This window comes from Protobothrops mucrosquamatus, unplaced genomic scaffold, assembly GCF_001527695.2.
Source record: "Protobothrops mucrosquamatus isolate PMUCROS unplaced genomic scaffold, P.Mucros_1.0 scaffold9, whole genome shotgun sequence".
Classification (NCBI taxonomy): Eukaryota; Metazoa; Chordata; class Lepidosauria; order Squamata; family Viperidae; genus Protobothrops; species Protobothrops mucrosquamatus.
The window spans coordinates 919,337-937,305 of NW_015386396.1; the positions used below are offsets into that span (position 1 = coordinate 919,337).

Genomic DNA, 17,969 nt, shown 5'->3' on the forward strand with positions numbered 1-17,969 from the left:
TTTTTTTTTACTTCCCAGTATAACCTACAGCTCTAGTGCTATTTCCTAATGGTTTTTCATTCACGTACTGTCCTAACCAGACCCGGCTCTACTCAGCTTCTGCTTCCTGAGTCATTTGTATGAATAGATAAGAAAGCTAAATGGGGCTCATTAATTCTTTAAGAGGAAGATAAGGCCACCATGGACCAGTTTAGAGTAAAGTCAATGGGCTAGAAACAAGGAGGCCATGAACTTTAGTCCTGCCTTAGGCATGAACCCAGCTGAGTGTCAAGAATGACTTGAAGGCAAGCACCCACCCACAAAAGGCCACCATTGCCATGTATTCAGTAGATACTTCTAGTGCATTGATCACCACCCTGTCCCATTTTCATTCCAGGTATTAATATGCCTTTATCCTTAGCATTTCCCAGGCAGAAGAAAGTTTTGAGAAATTAGCTTCTCCCTTTCACCCCCTAAATTTTGGATTCTCTAAGTTTCTCGCTTTGCCTGGCAGTAGGAATTGCCCTAAAGGTATTTGCTTCATTTTCTTCTTTACAATCACCTGATTTGCTTTGGTGTGTGTGTGTGTAGTATGCATTGGAATAAACTTTTTGAGGGATTTTAGTTTACTTGCTTTCTTGCTACTTTTCATCAGACTGCAGGTGTAACCATTTAGAACTCACAAGCAGTGAGGAGACTTGCTGTTGTGGTTTAAAAAGTGCTGACTAAATGCCGGAATCATTGAGTCAGTGGGCATACCAATGAGTTCCCAAGTACCTCTCTTTCTGCCTACTAGGCCATCTGACCCATTTAACATTTTTTTTTAAAAAAACCATTGTTTTAAGAAAAAGAAATTAGTACAATGTGATGTCCTGCAAAGCAAAGCAAGACAGCAATATCTAGTATCTTATTTATTTTGCAATAATGCCTCTTATTCCCATAGAGCAGGGGTAGGCAACCTTGGCTCTTTTATGACTCATGGACTTCAACTCCCAGAATTCCTGAGCCAGCATAAAATATCCACGAGTCATAAAAGAGCCAAGGTTGCCTACCCCTGCCATAAAGGATTCACTGAGGGGCTGAAACATCCTGGAAGCTAATTCACTTTCTGATGAATATGAATTTTATGACTAGTTGTATCTATCATGGTGGATCCTTTGGGAATCCGTCCACCATATGCTCTCAAAATTTCAAATGTGCCTCTCATCCTATGCTTCAGACTCGGTGGCTGTTTTCTAGAGAAGAACCATATCACTTTGATGGAGAAGTTGAATATTCATATTCAGGGCCAATAAAATATGTCTCTCCTATCCTGGCATTAATTAAAAAAAAGCAGTCTAATTTCAACTAATTTGATGATGACAAAGGAAGTTCCTACTTCCAACACACCGATGTACATAGCACATTATCATGCTTGTCTTTTTACACTATACAAAACATAGTGTTTTCTTTTACTTTGAATCTGCTTACATTTCTTTTTCCCTACAGCTGTCAAGTGCTAAGTTTAGATATCTGCCATCTTTGAAAATACAAAGAAAACCCCCTGTTCAAAGTCAGCTGACCTTTTACCTTTCACTGACATGAGAATCTGGGTTGTTTGGGTCTTTGGATGTCTCTGAGTGTTGTCTAGATTAGTGCTGGTTTACTTTATTGGACCAACACTCACTGACCTGAGTCAGTATTAAAAGCTTTCTTTTTAATATCAAAAGAAAAAGATGAGGAATTCAAGCAAAGTGAAATATGTGACTTAGGGGGTGGTACAGAAAACAAGATAGGCAAAATAGGCAAAGTAACTAGCTGACCCGTTAAATCAGGGGTGCTTAACTTAAGGCAGGGGTCTTCAAACTTGGCCCTTTTACGACTCATGGACTTCAACTCAGCTGCCTGGCTGAGGAATTCTGGGAATTGAAGTTCATGAATCATAAAAGGGCCAAGTTTGAAGACCCCTGCCTTAAGTTAAGCACTTTTACGTTTTCCCTCCCTCCCTCTCCCTCCCTCCCTCTCAGACAGAAAGACAGACAGACAGACACATCCTTATATATTTTTTTCTATCTTCAAGGGAATAGGGAAAAAAAGGCCACATTTTATGTTGTCCATGTTAGCTTAAAAGATCTCACTCAGGTATGTGGAGCATCAGATGACTGAACCTGGGCTAGTAAGAATGGTGCAGCCACCCAAAAAGTAGCTCATTTGAACCAGGAAATGGAATCCTTGATTGGAATTGCCACAATATGACATCTGTTGAAGTGGGAGGAATTACACTATTTGGTGATAGCCATTCCCTTCTGGGACTGAATGATTAATGGAACAAGTCACCTCTGCAGGATTTCCTGGCTTACATTGACAGAGTGGAGTTTTTGTATAGCTGGTTTACACTTGTGGGTTTTTAAAAGACACTGGAGGCCTTACGACAACATATGTTGGGGTGAGATTAGTTGAATGTCAGGAAGTAGCAATTGTGACTTGCAACCCGTGCTCAGGTGAAGGGGATAGGTTAGGGGAAACATCCATTGACCTCCTCCTTAACATACACATTCTTTGGCATTAGAACAGTTTTGTCATTGGACTTTCAGCAAATCAGAACATTGATTAAAATTATAGCAGAGGATAGAAAAGGTTCTTTCTATTAGAGCTGATGAATGGACAGTTGGATGGAAAGAAGACCAAATTCCTTAATGATAGCACTGGTAGTTGCAAATAATCACAATAACAAACTATTTACGTTAAGAATGCACAAAGTTAACTTTTCAGATACTACACTCAAATCCTACGAGTCTTAGCAGAATAAGCATTTGTGAAGAAAGAAAGAAATTTGAGTCCGACCTCTCCTCCATTTCTGCCTCACATAGTAAAATGGGATAAAGGGGGTGGTAGAATTGGGGAGTAATTCCAGTTGAATGCCATAGATTGCTAATTTCCCTTGATAGGTAGGTGATACTGTTGGTTGCCCCAACAATGCAACCTTTGTCAAATCCCTGGTCTGTATATTATAAAACAGAAAGCCACCATAACCCATAGTTTCTAACCGAATATAGTCTGCACTGGCTAGATGCTACATTCTAGACTTTGGGGAGCTATTCCCCTGCCCACATATACATACACTTGGGGATGTCTGGAATTTAATCTAGAACTCAAGACTTCTGCTCTTTGCTGGACGATGGCTTTTCTTCTGTTTAAACCATTTCTGTCCAAGAGCCTAAGGCCATTATCTTGTGGTATAAATTTCTCCAAAGAAGAGAAGGATACCTCCCCATATCTCACACTACCTGGAACAGTTTATGTAGATCAGTGGTTCTCAACCTTTTTAATGCCGCGACCCCAATCGGTCGTAAGTCGAGGACTAAACCGGTCGTAAGTCGAGGACTACCCAACCGGTCGTAAGTCGAGGACTTTCCCTGCCCTGGAGTGCCGCACATGCGTGGTTCCGCCCCCTGCATCGGCCGAGGCGTAGCTGGCAAGCGGCAGAGACGGAGCAGGCCGACCACCAGCTGGCCCAGCCCAAGGGAGGTAAGGCACCCGCCGGAAAAGGGGAAAAAATGGCGGACAAAAAAAATGGCGGACAGCCTTGCTTGGCGACCCCCATGAAATGGTCGATCGACCCCAAATGGGGTCCCGACCCACAGGTTGAGAACCACTGATGTAGATAATGTTCAGTCCCTAAGTTTTATCTTACTTGGTTAGGAATTATTTAGCAAGGCAAATGAGATGATTTCACACATAACTCTTGTGTTTCTACTGTGGCATTTTCAAGCACGTTGAATATCAAACAATGGAATTTTACTTCAGTGGTCATTGTTTTACATCACACAGTAAGAACTCAGGAGATTGAAGGTTAATATGGATAACATAAGAAAACAGACGGTTCTCCATTGCGAATCAGATTATTATCTAAGCAATGATGGAGATTTGTGATTGCTATTGAAATTACGGTATTTTTTAAATTGTGTTCTTACTAGATTTAGATCTACTTTTGTATAGATTGCCACAAGGGGAGTTCATGCTTGAAAAGACAGGGGAATTCAGCTCTCTGACTTTAGAGCAGGGGTTGGCAACTATGGCCCCTTTACGACCTATGGACTTCAACCCCCAGCATGGTCAGGAATTCTGTAAGTTGAAGTCCACAGTTCGTAAAGGTTGCCCCCTCCACTTTTAGAGGATGATTTAATCAGAGCATTTAGCTTCATTTTTGCATACAATATTCTCCTTTACCATATCACTCTTTGTGCTCTTGCACATTTAATACATATAGATTTTCTATGTATGCTAGTATTTTTAGATATAAGCAACAGTGCCATTTCCAGAGTGTGAAACTGTTACTGGATCCAAACTGCAGAAATTTAGACGATCAAAGTATAGTAGCAGAAAGATATAGAAAAAAAATCTAATTGTTTGCTGCCATCTGGTGGTTTTCAGGATTTTTGCAGCTCTATACAAAATAGAATGTAATGATAAAATACGAAGCTACAAACTGAACTGTATATAAAAATCTTGCATTTTCCTTATTTGACACATACTATTTCAATTCTTATTAACACATGTCTGTAATTTTAATTTTGCTTGCCTTCCCAGCACTTATCCTCCAATATATTATTACTTTTGTTTTCAATGATTAATACAACAACAGCTTTGTAGGCAATCTTTTGATTTAATAAACTAGATTCTGTTGTCTTTGGAGACAGAAATACATCTTAATAGATTGCTTCTTGATATGGTATCTGACAGAACAATCAACTGGTGGAACGGCTTGCCTTCAGAAGTTGTGGGTGCTCCTTCACTGGAGGTTTTTAAGAAGAGATTGGACAATCATTTGTCTGAAATGGTATAGGGTCTCCTGTTCGAGCAGGTGGTTGGACTAGATAGAAGACCTTCAAAGTTCCTTCCAACTCTGTTATCCCCCCCCCAAATCTGATGTCTTTCAGAAGACATTTTGCAACAACTTCCTGATAGAATTTTTGCTTAAAACCAGAAAAAGCTGTGTACAGTCGTGGTCTTGTTTCATTAGGGCAAGGAACTTCACACGCCCATGGGGAATGTAATTTTGCCTACAATTGTACTTTAGCTTTAGTGTTTGCTAAGCAGAAAATTGTAAAGTCTGACTTCATTGTCTGGACTGAAGTGAAAGAGAAAGTTGAAATTAGGTTGATGGTTCCCCCCCCCCTGCTTTCTAAGAAGCACGGGTCATTACTGTAACATTTCTTTAAACAGCCAAACTACATCTTCCAGAACCAGGTGTGACACTGTCCTTTTTGACTGTAGTTGCATACTCCATATCTAGAGAATTGCATGTTTGAATACCCCTGTATTCTGATTTGACCTAATGTCCATGATAAGCTAATTTTTCATGGAGCTGTTTTGCTTGTTGGTTTCTACGTTTTATGTCATGGCACATTCAGATGGAAGAGCTCTCAGTTGGCCAAGACAGACGTTCTTGAGGCTCAAACCTTGACTGTTCAAAGGCAGCCCTTTATAACCTAATTATAAGAATTACATGGATAATGCTTAGTAGCAGCATCCTACTCTGTTCTGCCCAGCAGTCTGCAATAACAAAGAATATGAATGAATCGTGTAACTAACCAACGTCCTCCAGAACAACAGTAGCAGTGCTATGTTCTGGAAGTTGCTAGGAGCTGTAATGCAAGCCAGTGTGAGTTGTAGACTTCAGAAGGAGGAGATCTGTATTAAAAACAGAACTGATTCTAGCAGCGTACTAGGTAAACATCTCTAGGATGAGAAAAAGTGTTCCTAGAGACTGCAAGCAGCAGCACCCCTTAGTAACACAGTGAAGCCGCAATTTCTTTTTAATGTTGTAAAGTCCTCCCTTTTGCCTTTCTTCCTTAGGCAAATGTAGGACATACAGACCAAGGTCACTACCCAATCTTAAGTAACATCCCCCCAAGACACCCTCCCCATATGATTTCTTTGAACCCTATAGCATGAGAAAGGTTGTTATTTGTTTGGCCAGCTATCTTTCTGGTTTGAAATGCTACAATACACCTGAGATCAGTTTAATGTTCCTGTCCCCTAGCAGTAAGCTTTATAAGAATTAATTTGGCCTTATACTTCTAAGAGCTTATGGCAATCTGTTGATGTTTTATAACCTCTTGGAATGCATGTAGGATCAAGTGAAGAGCTAGATGCTTTTACAATAATTCCAAGGGTCACCATGCAGTTCAACTTTGCCTTAATCGTAAAACATTGTGCTAGCTTAGCCTTTTTTCTAAAGTGTTCCATAAATCCTCCTCTTTTTTGTCCCTCTCTGCCTCTGTAACCCTCTTTCCATGTTAACTGTTTCCTCTCTGTTTTGTCTGGTAGTCTCCAAATGCAGCCAGTGGTGTAGATAGGCCAGAGATAAACATCCAACAAGGGCAGTGGCAAACAGGCCCAGATGTGCACCTGAACTGGTTGATGGGTTGCCAAAATCCCCTTTCTTTGTCAAAAGGCATCTTGCTCATCATGGTACTGTATTTTAGTTTGAAAATGTACCTTTTCCTCTTAATAATCTGGTTGTGTTCTCAAATAAATTGCAGATTTAGAGCAAAGGTGATAATTCCATATTATTCTTATAGGCCTACTGGTGGTATGATATAAACTATAATTTGAACAGTGAATACTTGGGATTTTTTTTTAAAAAAAATCTCTATGTTTGTCCCCACCTCCTTTATCTGGAACGTAGGAGCAGTTTTAAAGCAGGGACAAGGAGTATAGTAGTGTTGGCAGGGATGGAGATTATAATGTAATGTCTTTCAAAAATGAAAATAAGAATCAATCAAGGATATTTGATCTTGGACAGATCAGAGATAATGATTGCAGTGAGCTTATGGTAGTTTGCTAGCTGTTTGAGAGCTTTCCGCAAATTAAATACAATGTTGTTGTTGTTGTTGTTGTTGCGAAGTCATGTCTGACCATTGCGACTCCATGGACAACATTCCTCCAGGCCTTCCTGTCCTCTACCATCTTCTGGAGTCCATGTAAGCTCATGCCTACTGCTTCAGTGACTCCATCCAGCCACCTCATTCTCTGTCGTCCCCTTCTTCTATTGCCCTCAATCTTTCCCAGCATTAGGCTCTTCTCCAGTGAGTCCTTCCTTCTCATTAGGTGGCCAAAGTACTTGAGTTTCAACTTCAGGATCTGGCCTTCTAAAGAGCAGTCAGGGTTGATCTTCTCTAGGACTGACCAGTTTGATTGCCTTGCAGTCCAGGGGACTTGCAGCACCATAGTTCAAAGGCCTCAATTCTTTGGCGCTCAGCCTTTCTTATGGTCCAACTTTCACATCCATACATTGCAACTGAGAAAACCCTGGCCTTGACTATACGTACTTCTGTTGGCAGGGTGATTTCTCCAGTACGGGAGATGGAGAATTCACATGTGGGTTTTCATTGGATGCCTGCTCTTGAGACCAAGTAGTCAAACTTGACACGCCCCCTCTTGCTGATCCAGTCTTTAACTTGGTCTCAGCTCTTGACGACGTGTCTAGGTTGGCTCTCAGTCAATAGCAGGTTAGAAAACTTGAGTGAATTCTCCTTTCCCTTAAAAATCCCCTTCCAAACTTCCAGCTTTAATTTGGTTTTTCCCCTTTAAATTTCTTAGCACTGGGATCAGTGCTAGCATAAATTTCCACACTTGAGGGAGGTAAGGGAGTGGGGGGGGAAATTCCTTCCCGATCCTTCCATTCTTTCCCCAGGGCTCTGGGGGGGGGAAAAGCTCCCTAATACTCGCCTTTCAAAGAACGGCTGTTCTTGCCCCCAGGGCACAGCGTTTGCTCCTGCAGCCTGTCGGGCTGCGTTCGGAGCATTTTCAACCTTAGGGAACTTCTCGGCCTTCTGTTTTGATCGCGGGCGCCATTTTGGTTGCCGGAAAAGGCAACGAAGCTATTTATTTCCTTTTCGATTCGGCGATCGAACAGAGGATCGCAGGGGGGAAATTCACTAAAGGCAATCGAGGGCCAGAGCCTTACTTGGGGCCGCGGTGCTATTAATTTGGCTAAACGATCTTGCGGCCGCCATTTTAGGCCCGAAATTTTGGGCGAGGAGCTGTAAGGCCTATTGTAAGATTCCAGCTCTCTGCTTTAGTGAGTGTTTCAGAACTTCACCCAGAGTGAGAATTCGTTCTGCATTCTGAACTTGGCTCAATTGCTGATCTCCTCAAATCTATAATAAAGAAATAGATTGTTTTATACTTGGCGGCCGCCATTTTGAATACCACGTGGCAGCTTCTTAGGCCCAAAGGACGGATACACCTTAGCTGCACTCACATCTAACGTGCCCTCATTATCAGTTTCACTAATCACAATATTAATTCTGTTGGGTAGTCTCATCATTTACTGAGCCTGATTTCTTCAAGCCATCTGATCCTTCATTGGGAATTTTTTTCCTTACTGGTGCACATTGCCTGGCCACCTAAGGCCTCCGGGGAGGAACACAAAGGGTGGTTCCAACCGTGCCTTCGGTACCTAACTCAAGGGCCGTGACCATTGCCCAGAGAGAGAATTTATTATTTTGGTCGGGTGGTCAGGGGAACAGCCTCTGTGTTTGTTCCAATTTCGCCTCCGCCAGCTTCTTGCCTGCCTGAGCGTCACCTCAGCTTATCTGAGACTGCTCACTGAGATGGAAGGCTCTTCTTTACCTCAATCCACCCCATCTTCCGGTCACGGCTGCACTATGTCCTCTGGACAGGGGACGGCAGGCAAGGCAAAAGCAAAAACTAAACATGTGCTCACGAAACCTTCTAAGCTGGCGGAGAAGCAAGCCAGCCGTAGGCACCAGGCTCTGGAGAAGGAGTTCTCCAGAGCGCAGAAGCAAGCCGAGCTTGAGTCAAGGCAGATGGAGGATACTGAAGTCGATCTGCCCTTAGGACCAGACCCTTCTGCCCAGGGAGTTTGGTCTGTTCCGGGAACCCCGGTGAGCATAAGTTCTCCCCCCACTGTGGTTCAACACCCCACAATTCCCTCTGGGACTGTTTTAGAGCCCACAGTTACACCCACAGCCTTGGGTTCCAGGGGGGTGGACTTGGCAGATATCTTTGCTGATGCGCGCCTCGAGGCTTTGCTCTCCAAGGTGGTGGATAGAGCCTTAGCTCAGCGCCCCTCTCCATCAACTGATCAGGGGGCTTCCACCTCGGCAATGCCCCATTACGAGATTCCCGCAGAATTCCCCATGATTCAGGAGCCTATGTCTCCCGCGCACTCTTCGGTGAGTGGTTTTTCCTTCCCTCAAGGTGGGGAGCAACCGGATCTTCTGCTTTCAGAAGATGAGGAACTCCCCCCTGAACCTTCCACTTCAGGGGGTCTCTTCAATCCAGCTCATTTCCTGTCAATCCTTCGTAAGGCTACAGCAACCGCGAACTTAGGGTCTGACCAATTCCCTCAACCACCAGTGGCGTCGGATACCGACCCTCACCCTATATTCTTTGAGAAAGTGGCTACCGAACACCATGTTCCATGTCCTTCCATCTTCCTTAAAGGGATTAAGAAGCCATGGGCCTCACCGGCCTCGCTTCCTTCCGTTAGTGGGACCGACAGAAAGTTATTCAGCCCCTCCACTGATCTCAGTGATGCGCTGGAGGTTCCTAAGGTAGACGAGGCTTGGACCCCATTGGTATCTCAAACGGCGGTTGCTGGGGACTTGACACAGGCGCTGAAAGCGGACGATAAAAAATAGGAACATACATTCAGGAAGACACACCAATCAGCGGCCTGGGCTATTAAAGCGGCCAGCTGCACATCCTTTTTTGTCAGAACCACCCTTCTTTGGTTGCGTCAGCTCCAAGCCAGGGTCCCTGCTGAAGACTTACGTACTCATCAGGACCTGAGTAAAATGGTGGCGGCCACTGAATACACTGCGGACGCCTCCCTTCAGTCTGCAGTCTTTGCCTCTAGATCCTTGGCCTCCAACATCACGGCCAGGAGGATGTTGTGGTTGAAGCATTGGCAGGCTGATACCAGACTTAAATGGGGTCTTGCGTCGGCACCTTACCTGGGTAATAATTTGTTTGGGGAATCCCTTGCTCCTTATCTGGTCGAAAACAAGGATAAACGCAAGGTCATGGCCCATATAATTAAGAAGTCTGACAAGCGTCCCACCCCCTACTTTCGTAGGCAGTCCTTTCGGCAGCCTGCGGGAGTCTCCACCACCCAGACTTCCCGCTCCTTTACTCCCAGAGAGAGGCCATATGACCGCCCTTACGATAGGACCGGGTTTAGGCCCAGACAGCAGGGACAAAGTAAACGGCCATTTCGTGGGGCAGGACGCCCATTTAGGAAGTTTAAATGACTCACACACATCCCTTCCCATTGGGGGGCGGCTAGCTCACTTCTTCCACCAGTGGGAACTTTCCTCCACGGACAACTGGGTGCTACAATCCATCCAGCACGGTCTGTCCCTGGAGTTTCTAGCCACACCCCCAGAACGACTCATACTTTGCTCCGTTTCCAGAAATCCACAGAAACGGGAACTTATGCAGGAGGCCATCCACCACCTTTTAGAAATTCAGGCAATAGAACCGGTTCCAAAAGACCACAGAGGGAAAGGGTTTTATTCAATCCTTTTTGTGGTACCCAAGTCCTCAGGGGGGTGGAGAGCTATCCTAGACCTCAAGCATCTCAACCATTACATTACCTACAAAAGGTTCAAGATGCAATCCCTCCAGTCCATACTAGGAGGGATCAGACAAGGGGATTTTTTAGCATCAATAGACCTCACAGAGGCTTATCTCCACATCCCCCATTCATCCAGCTCACCGCCGGTTCCTGAGGTTCTGCTACCAGGGCAAACACTTTCAGTACAGGGCCCTCCCCTTCGGTCTTTCGTCGGCTCCCAGGGTATTCACAAAAATCCTGGCAGTCCTGGCAGCCCAGTTGAGGAAGGTTCCCATTCGCGTCCAATGCTACCTGGACGACATCCTAATTCAGGCGTCCTCCTGGCAGGCGGCTCAGAGGGATGTGAATTACGCCATCCGGGTACTTCAACTACATGGCTTCTCGGTCAACTTTCAAAAGAGCCAGACAGTTCCCGCGTCCAGACTCTTGCACCTGGGGGCCGTGATAGACACCTCCAATTGCATGGTCTATCTCTCCCAGGAGCGAGCGGTCAGCATCAGGGACCTGGCTCGCCGGGTGCACAAGGAACATTCTGTCCCGTTACTCCTACTATCTCAACTTTTAGGAAAGATGGTCTCCTGCATAGCCATTGTTCCCTGGGCCAGACTGCACTTGCGGGACCTACAGTGGTTCCTACTTCCATTCCAGCGCACAAACACCAGTGCATCCAGTATTCAGGTCAGGGTTCTGGTTCACGTCCGCAAAGCGCTCCGCTGGTGGTTCTCGCGGGCTATAAACCAGGGGTCTCCCTTCAAGGAACCGGACCGCATCACCATCACTACGGACGCCAGTCTGTTCGGATGGGGGGCCCATCTACGGTCTCAGTTTGCGCAAGGCCGCTGGTCACGCGCAGACTTGAGACACAACATAAATTGGTTGGAGCTCAGGGCCATACACCTGGCTCTACGCCAATTCAGGCACACGATCAAAGGTCGTCACGTCCTGGTCCCCACGACTTGGAGCGGCAGTGGCACACGCTAGACATCCGTAGGGCGTTGTGGCGTTATATTAAACGTACAGAGCCATTTCGTAAGTCAGAGGCCCTATTTATTTCCTACCGTCCGGCCTCTTTGGGCCAGAAGGTTTCCTCGGGTACTATTGGCAGGTGGATCAGGGCCTGTATTGCGGAGGCGTACCAGTCCTCATCCCTGCCGGCTCCTAGACGTATTACTGCGCATTCCACTCGTAGCGCTGCGACATCGGCAGCATGGTCCACACAGGCGTCCATTGACGAGATTTGTAGGGCTGCGACTTGGTCGTCGCCTTCCCCGTTTGTACGCCATTACAAAATTGACCGTTTCGCTGCGACTGATGCTTCCTTTGGAAGAAGGGTTCTTCAGCAGGTGGTTGCTGGAGACTCTAATTAGGGCTCATATGTTTCCCACCCATTGGGACTGTGGAGCTTGGGTATGTCCCACATGTGAATTCTCCATCTCCCGTACTGGAGAAGGGGCGTTGTCTTACCTGAACGCCTTTTCTCAGTACGGAGATGGAGAATTCACACCCACCCCTTGAGGTCAGTCAGGCTATTGTAGGGGTCTGAGAGCCAACACCTCGTCCATCTTCAGTCACTTCGCCCTCGTTAAAGACTGGATCAGCAAGAGGGGGCGTGTCAAGTTTGACTACTTGGTCTCAAGAGCAGGCATCCAATGAAAACCCACATGTGAATTCTCCATCTCCGTACTGAGAAAAGGCGTTCAGGTAAGACAACGCCCCGTCTCTGCTTTTTAGTATGCTGTCTAGATTTGCCATAGCTTTCCTCCCCAGGAGCAAACGTCTTTTAATTTCTTGGCTGCAGTCCCCATCTCCGCTGATCTTTGAGCCCAGAAAGATAAAATCTGTCACTACCTCCATTTCTTCCCAATCTATTTGCCAGGAATTGAGAGGGCCGGATGCTATGATCTTGGTTTTCTTAATGTTGAGTTAAATACAATAATGTTAAATACAATAATAAACCATTAACAGAGGGCTTTGAAATTTATCTTGTTGTTGGAGTTACCTGTTGACTGTTTTATTTAAATTGTGGACCTGTTTTACAATGGGGGAAACTATTATTGTTGAAATATATTTATCAGAATTCAACCAGGGAGGACAATCTATATGTATCTTTGTTACTTTGTTTTTATGTATATATTTTTTTTGGTTTTGTATTGTTTTGTTTTTCTTTTTTTCCTCTTCTTTTTTTCTACTTTGTATTTTAACTTTGGAAATAAAATAAAAACATATTTTAAAAAATTGAAAATAAGATACAAGAATGCTTCATTAGTATAGTCCAGGGGTAGGCAACCTTGGCTCTTTTATGACTCATGGACTTCAACTCCCAGAATTCCTGAGCCAGCATAGCTCCATGAGTCATAAAAGAGCCAAGGTTGCCTACCCCTGGTATAGTCAATGCTTTAGCTGCCCAACTGAGGAGGCCAGCTTCCTGGAGAGCTGAATAGATATGTGCATAGAGCATTGAGTGCATAGACAGAATGAAAAGGAGGAGGAGGAAAAAGTAGACTGAGAAAATATTTTGTTGCTTTCTCCAAGTATTAGAATGAGAGGTTGTTTAAGGAAGCTTATTTGCTAGAAACTACATTTGCACAGAGCCTAATTAACCTGGCATTCATTACCGTGAGATATGGTGATGCCCCTAATTTGGATGGCTTTGAAATGGAATTATCTAAATTCAGGGCTATTAGTGTGGAAGACTCCTTGTTACTTTCAGGTTGGTGGCAACACACCATTTGTAGGGGAAACAACCGTGAGAGGACTCTGCTTGCAAATACCTGATGGATATTTACTCCAGGAAGGTGAGATACAACACAATACTGGATAAGATGGGCCTTGACCTGGTCTAACAGGTCTGTTCTTATGTTTTAAGTTTCCTGTGAAGCTTAGCTGTCTTGTCTCTGCTCTCCTCTCCTGCAAATTTAATATATATTATGCAAGACTGAGAGCTAAACGAGTAGCAGCATTTGAACCATGCTAGGTCACAAATGAAGTGCTTAGCATAGGGCCAACTGGGTTCCATCATCTTTATAAATCCGAGTGTGGCTCGCCAACCACTGTCACAGCTGTAGACTTTCTCCTTTTCAGTCTCCAGGCTCCCTGATGCTCTTGTTAATCATAAATAACTGAAAACTATTATGCTGCAAAACAGAATGCCAACTTCCAGCATCATCTCTCTTTAGCACCAAGCAGACCATAAGACCCCCCTATGAAATAAAAATGAGGGTCTCTTGCAGCCAAGTGTCTGTTTGCCTTAAAAAAAAAAAAGGAATGCCCTGTTTGAGTAGAATGGTTCCAGAGGGATGACATCATGATAAATTGATGCTTTGTAATTGGCTGTTCCCCACAGCAGCCATTCATAACACCTCAAAATTCTGGATACGTTCATCAGTTCCAAAAGGTTGGACAACGCTATCCCTGGGCAGCCTTGCAACTTTGAGTTGTGCTTTTTTTCTGGGGAGGGGGGAGCTTTGAAGTCAGTGTTGAATCTTCGGGACCGCCTAGACCAGTGATGGAGAATGTTTTGGCCTTGGTGCGTCAAAAATTCAGACAATGCCTAACTTGACTCTGCAGGCATATCACACTCCCAAACAAAAGAGAAACAGTTCTCTACCATCACTCCCATCTAGCCCGTCATGAATTACTGCTGCCACTCAAAAAGTCTACCTCACACTGCTCTCCAAGGTGTGTTCTCCTTGTGGCCCACCCTAGGCTGCTCTGGGTCAACGAGGCCCTTTGTTCTTGAAACGGCTTGGGAGAAAGCTCTTCCATGGTCTTTGCAGCCTCCAAAAACCATGCAAAAGCATGTCTTGTTCTCATGGGCATCTCAATATTCAGAAGTTCCCAAGGCCACATGCGAGTATGACCCTCTTGTGAAACTTCTTGAGGATTTGGAGGCTGCGTAGATCACTTTTTATTTCAGGGCCCCATTCTCACGTAGCCCCTGAAAATTGCACAAGAAGGGGATGTAATTTTGAGAATAGTTGTTGTTGGATGTTGGTGAATGCTGGCATGTCACCCAGAATGTCGTGTGTCACCCTTGATATATGTGTCATATTTCTCAATCACTGTCAGTTTTCTTGGCAAGATTTTAAACGTAGTTTGCCATTACCTTCTCTTTAGGGCTGAAAGAGAATGGCTGGCTGAAGAGCACCCAGCTTGTTTTGTGTCTAAGACAGGATTACACAGTCTTCTGGTTTTTAGTCTGGTACCTTAGTCACCCCACAGAGGTAGTTTGTTTGAAAGGGACTTAATGTTAGGGCCTCATAAAGAATGGCTTCATAAAGGAGTTTAACTTAAAGAAACAACTCAATACATGAAAACAATGTAGTTCAGTAGCATGAGAAGATTGTATTTCCCCAAACCCTGCACATATCATTCTTTTCAGGTGTCAGAAGATGATATGCCAGAAGTACTATAAATGAGATTGACTAGGCTGCTATTTGCTTTATTTCAGAAGAATTGAAGCTCCATTCAGGTCTTTAGTGATCTGAGAGGAAAAATACATTTGTGAGGCCCAGACCTCCAGTCATCCTGTGCCAGATTCCTCTGAAAGACAAATGGCTGTTTTGTTTCTCAGTTTATTTTATGTGAGTGGGGATCTGAAGATTTGGCCAGAAAGCACCTTTCCTCAGTGGCTCTTGTTTAGTCTAAGGGTGTAAATGTTTGAAATGAGAGCCGAAGGAATGCAATAAGTCTTGCAGATTCAGCTAATGCGGGTCTAAGAGACTCACTGGATCAGACAATCCTATTACAGACATTGGAAAGCAGCTTATTTAGACAGCAAACCTATCTTATCATCTATTCCTCAGGAGAGGTATTGTCAGCTCTTCAAGGTATACCAGAGTAGGAAGCCAAAGTCATGTAGGCCAGTACTACTTATATTGTAAAACTATAGTAAGAGAATCATGTAGAATATAAATAAGGCCAACGATTCTGGCTTGTACAAAAACTTCCATTTAAGAATCCACCAGATTCCAGAGTGGGTGATATTTCTCTGTAGTTGGACAATCATGTCCTGAGGCCAAACTTCATCAGAGGTCACTTCATCAATATCAAGGCTGCTTATCTCTTAGTCTGAGATTAAAGGGTGTATCGTGTCCTATACATTAGCCTATGTTAGTTGGGGCTTTAAATTTTGAAGGGTCTTTAGAGTTGGAGAGATTTTGGGTTATTTTTCTCCCAGTGAGGATGCTGTCACAATGAGAAAGTATAATATAATATAAAGTCAATGGGGAAGCCAGATTCACTTAATTAACCACGTTACTAACTTTAACAACTTCAGTGATTCCCTTAACAACAGTGGAAAGAAAGGTCATAAAATGGGGCAAAATTCACTTGACAACTGTCTTAGCTTAACAATGGAAATTTTGGACTCAATTGTGGTAAGTCAAGGAATACCTGTAACATGGAACCAGGGAGGTTGAAGTTGGCTAAAGTGGGAAAAAAAGTGTCATTGTTAAGACACTGCAGGTGCTGTTAGCCTCCAGAGCTGAAAAATGAGTGGACTTTCGCTTACGAATAAGAAGATGTAGAGTTTACACTCTTGAACTGATGTATAAATATGGCTAGATTCCCAGATTCTGCAGTGACTGATCATCATTGTAAGAGTTTTTCCTCACATCTGCCTAAAAAAGAAACAAACTTATCTATGGGAAGCTGAACCACGGCCTTGACTCTTCTACAGCTAAGCTCCTACATGTGTGTTTGTGTTTCTTGAGAGAGATTTATTGCCACACTATCAGGTGACGCCCTGATCAGTTTTGTTTTGTTTTCATTTTCCTCTCCTTCCTCCTGTGCATGTTTTTAACAGTTTATTATTTTTCTGGTGCATTTTATGTATTCTGTATCTCTTGAGATACTATAATATTGGAAACAATATAGTATACTGAGTAGTAAGAAGAAACATCCCTGACAATCATGGTTGACATTTTAACTATGTTCCCCAAAACTGTTGGAAGAGAGTGATCTACTTGTGTAGATTGTACTTCTCAAATAGCTCCTATTATTTTTCCCCTTAAAAGCCACAGTCAGTAAAACCATGATTACAGATCTTCTAAGATACTTAGCCAGTTGATCTAGTACACCTGAGTAATTTTTTTAATTTTTTTTAATTGTTTGCTTTTGTGTAACTCTTTGCTGCCAATTAATGGATGTCTGGTAGCTGCAAACCAGAACACCAGAATATGGAAACAGAGTTGCCTATATTTAGGAAATGCTTGTTATGCAAGATCAGACTAGCCCCCAATTTGTATTTTCAGAATAGAAGTTAAAACTTGGCTTACTAAGAAAGCCCTGGGAGGAAGCATACTATAACTTAGAACCCCCCATCTTGGCTGAGCTTGGATGTTTTGTTCATGATGCTCTTTGTCTTTTTCTTGTCTTGTAACTTTTGTTATTATTTTGTATTGTAATAATAATGATGATGATGATGATGATGATGATGATGATGATGATGATGATGATAATGTTGGAAGGGACCTTGGAGGTCACCTAGTCCAATCCCCTGCTCAGGCAGGAAACCCTATACCATTTCGGACAAATGGCTGTCCAGTCTCTTCTTAAAAACTTCCAGTGTTGGAGCATTCACCGCTTCTGGAGGCAGGTTGTTCCACTGGTTAATTGTTCTAACTGTCAGGAAGTTTCTCCTTAGTTCTAGGTTGCTTCTCTCCTTGATTAGTTTCCACCCGTTGCTTCTTGTCNTGTCCTGCCTTCAGGTGCTTTGGAGAATAGCTTGACTCCCTCTTCTTTGTGGCAGCCCCTGAGATATTGGAACACTGCTATCATGTCCCCCCTCGTCCTTCTCTTCATTAAACTAGACATACCCAATTCCAGCAGCCGTTCCTTATATGCTTTAGCCTCCAGTCCCCTAATCATCTTTGTTGCTCTTCTCTGTACTCTTCCTAGAGTCTCAACATCTTTTTTACATTGTGGTGACCAAAACTGGATGCAGTATTCCAAGTGTGGCCTTACCAAGGCATTGTAAAGTGGTATTAATACTTCACGTGATCTTGATTCTTTCCCTCTGTTAATGCAGCCCTGCACTGTGTTGGCTGTTTTGGCAGCTGCAGCACACTGCTGGCTCATATTTAAGTGATGGTCCACTAGGACTCCGAGATCCATTGTTTTGTTACAGATAGTCCTTGACTTACAACCATTCTTTTAATGACTGTTCAAAGTTACAATGGCACTGAAAAAAGTGTTTTATGATTGTTTTTCACACTAATAACCATTGCAGCACCCCCAGTCATGTGATCAAAATTCAGATGCTTGGCAACTGACTCATATTTATGACCATTACAGTGTCCTGGGGTCATATGATCACCTTTTGTGACCTTCCAACAAGCAATGTCAATGGGGGAAGCCAGATTCACTTAATAAATGTGTTACTAACTTGAGAACT

The 17,969-nt window shown here is 43.7% G+C and overlaps 1 protein-coding gene across 1 annotated transcript in view; it reads left to right on the top strand.

Annotated features, from left to right (window-relative positions):
- The first annotated feature begins 9,791 nt into the window (after positions 1-9,791).
- Positions 9,792-17,969, top strand: part of MAP2K6 (mitogen-activated protein kinase kinase 6) — a 36,161-nt gene continuing 27,983 nt past the window's right edge. The window contains exons 1-4 of the mRNA XM_015810364.1: positions 9,792-10,171; positions 10,710-10,933; positions 11,139-11,251; positions 13,284-13,368. Of these exons, the coding sequence (XP_015665850.1) occupies positions 9,792-10,171; positions 10,710-10,933; positions 11,139-11,251; positions 13,284-13,368 (802 nt within the window). The remainder of the gene's footprint in view (positions 10,172-10,709; positions 10,934-11,138; positions 11,252-13,283; positions 13,369-17,969) is intronic.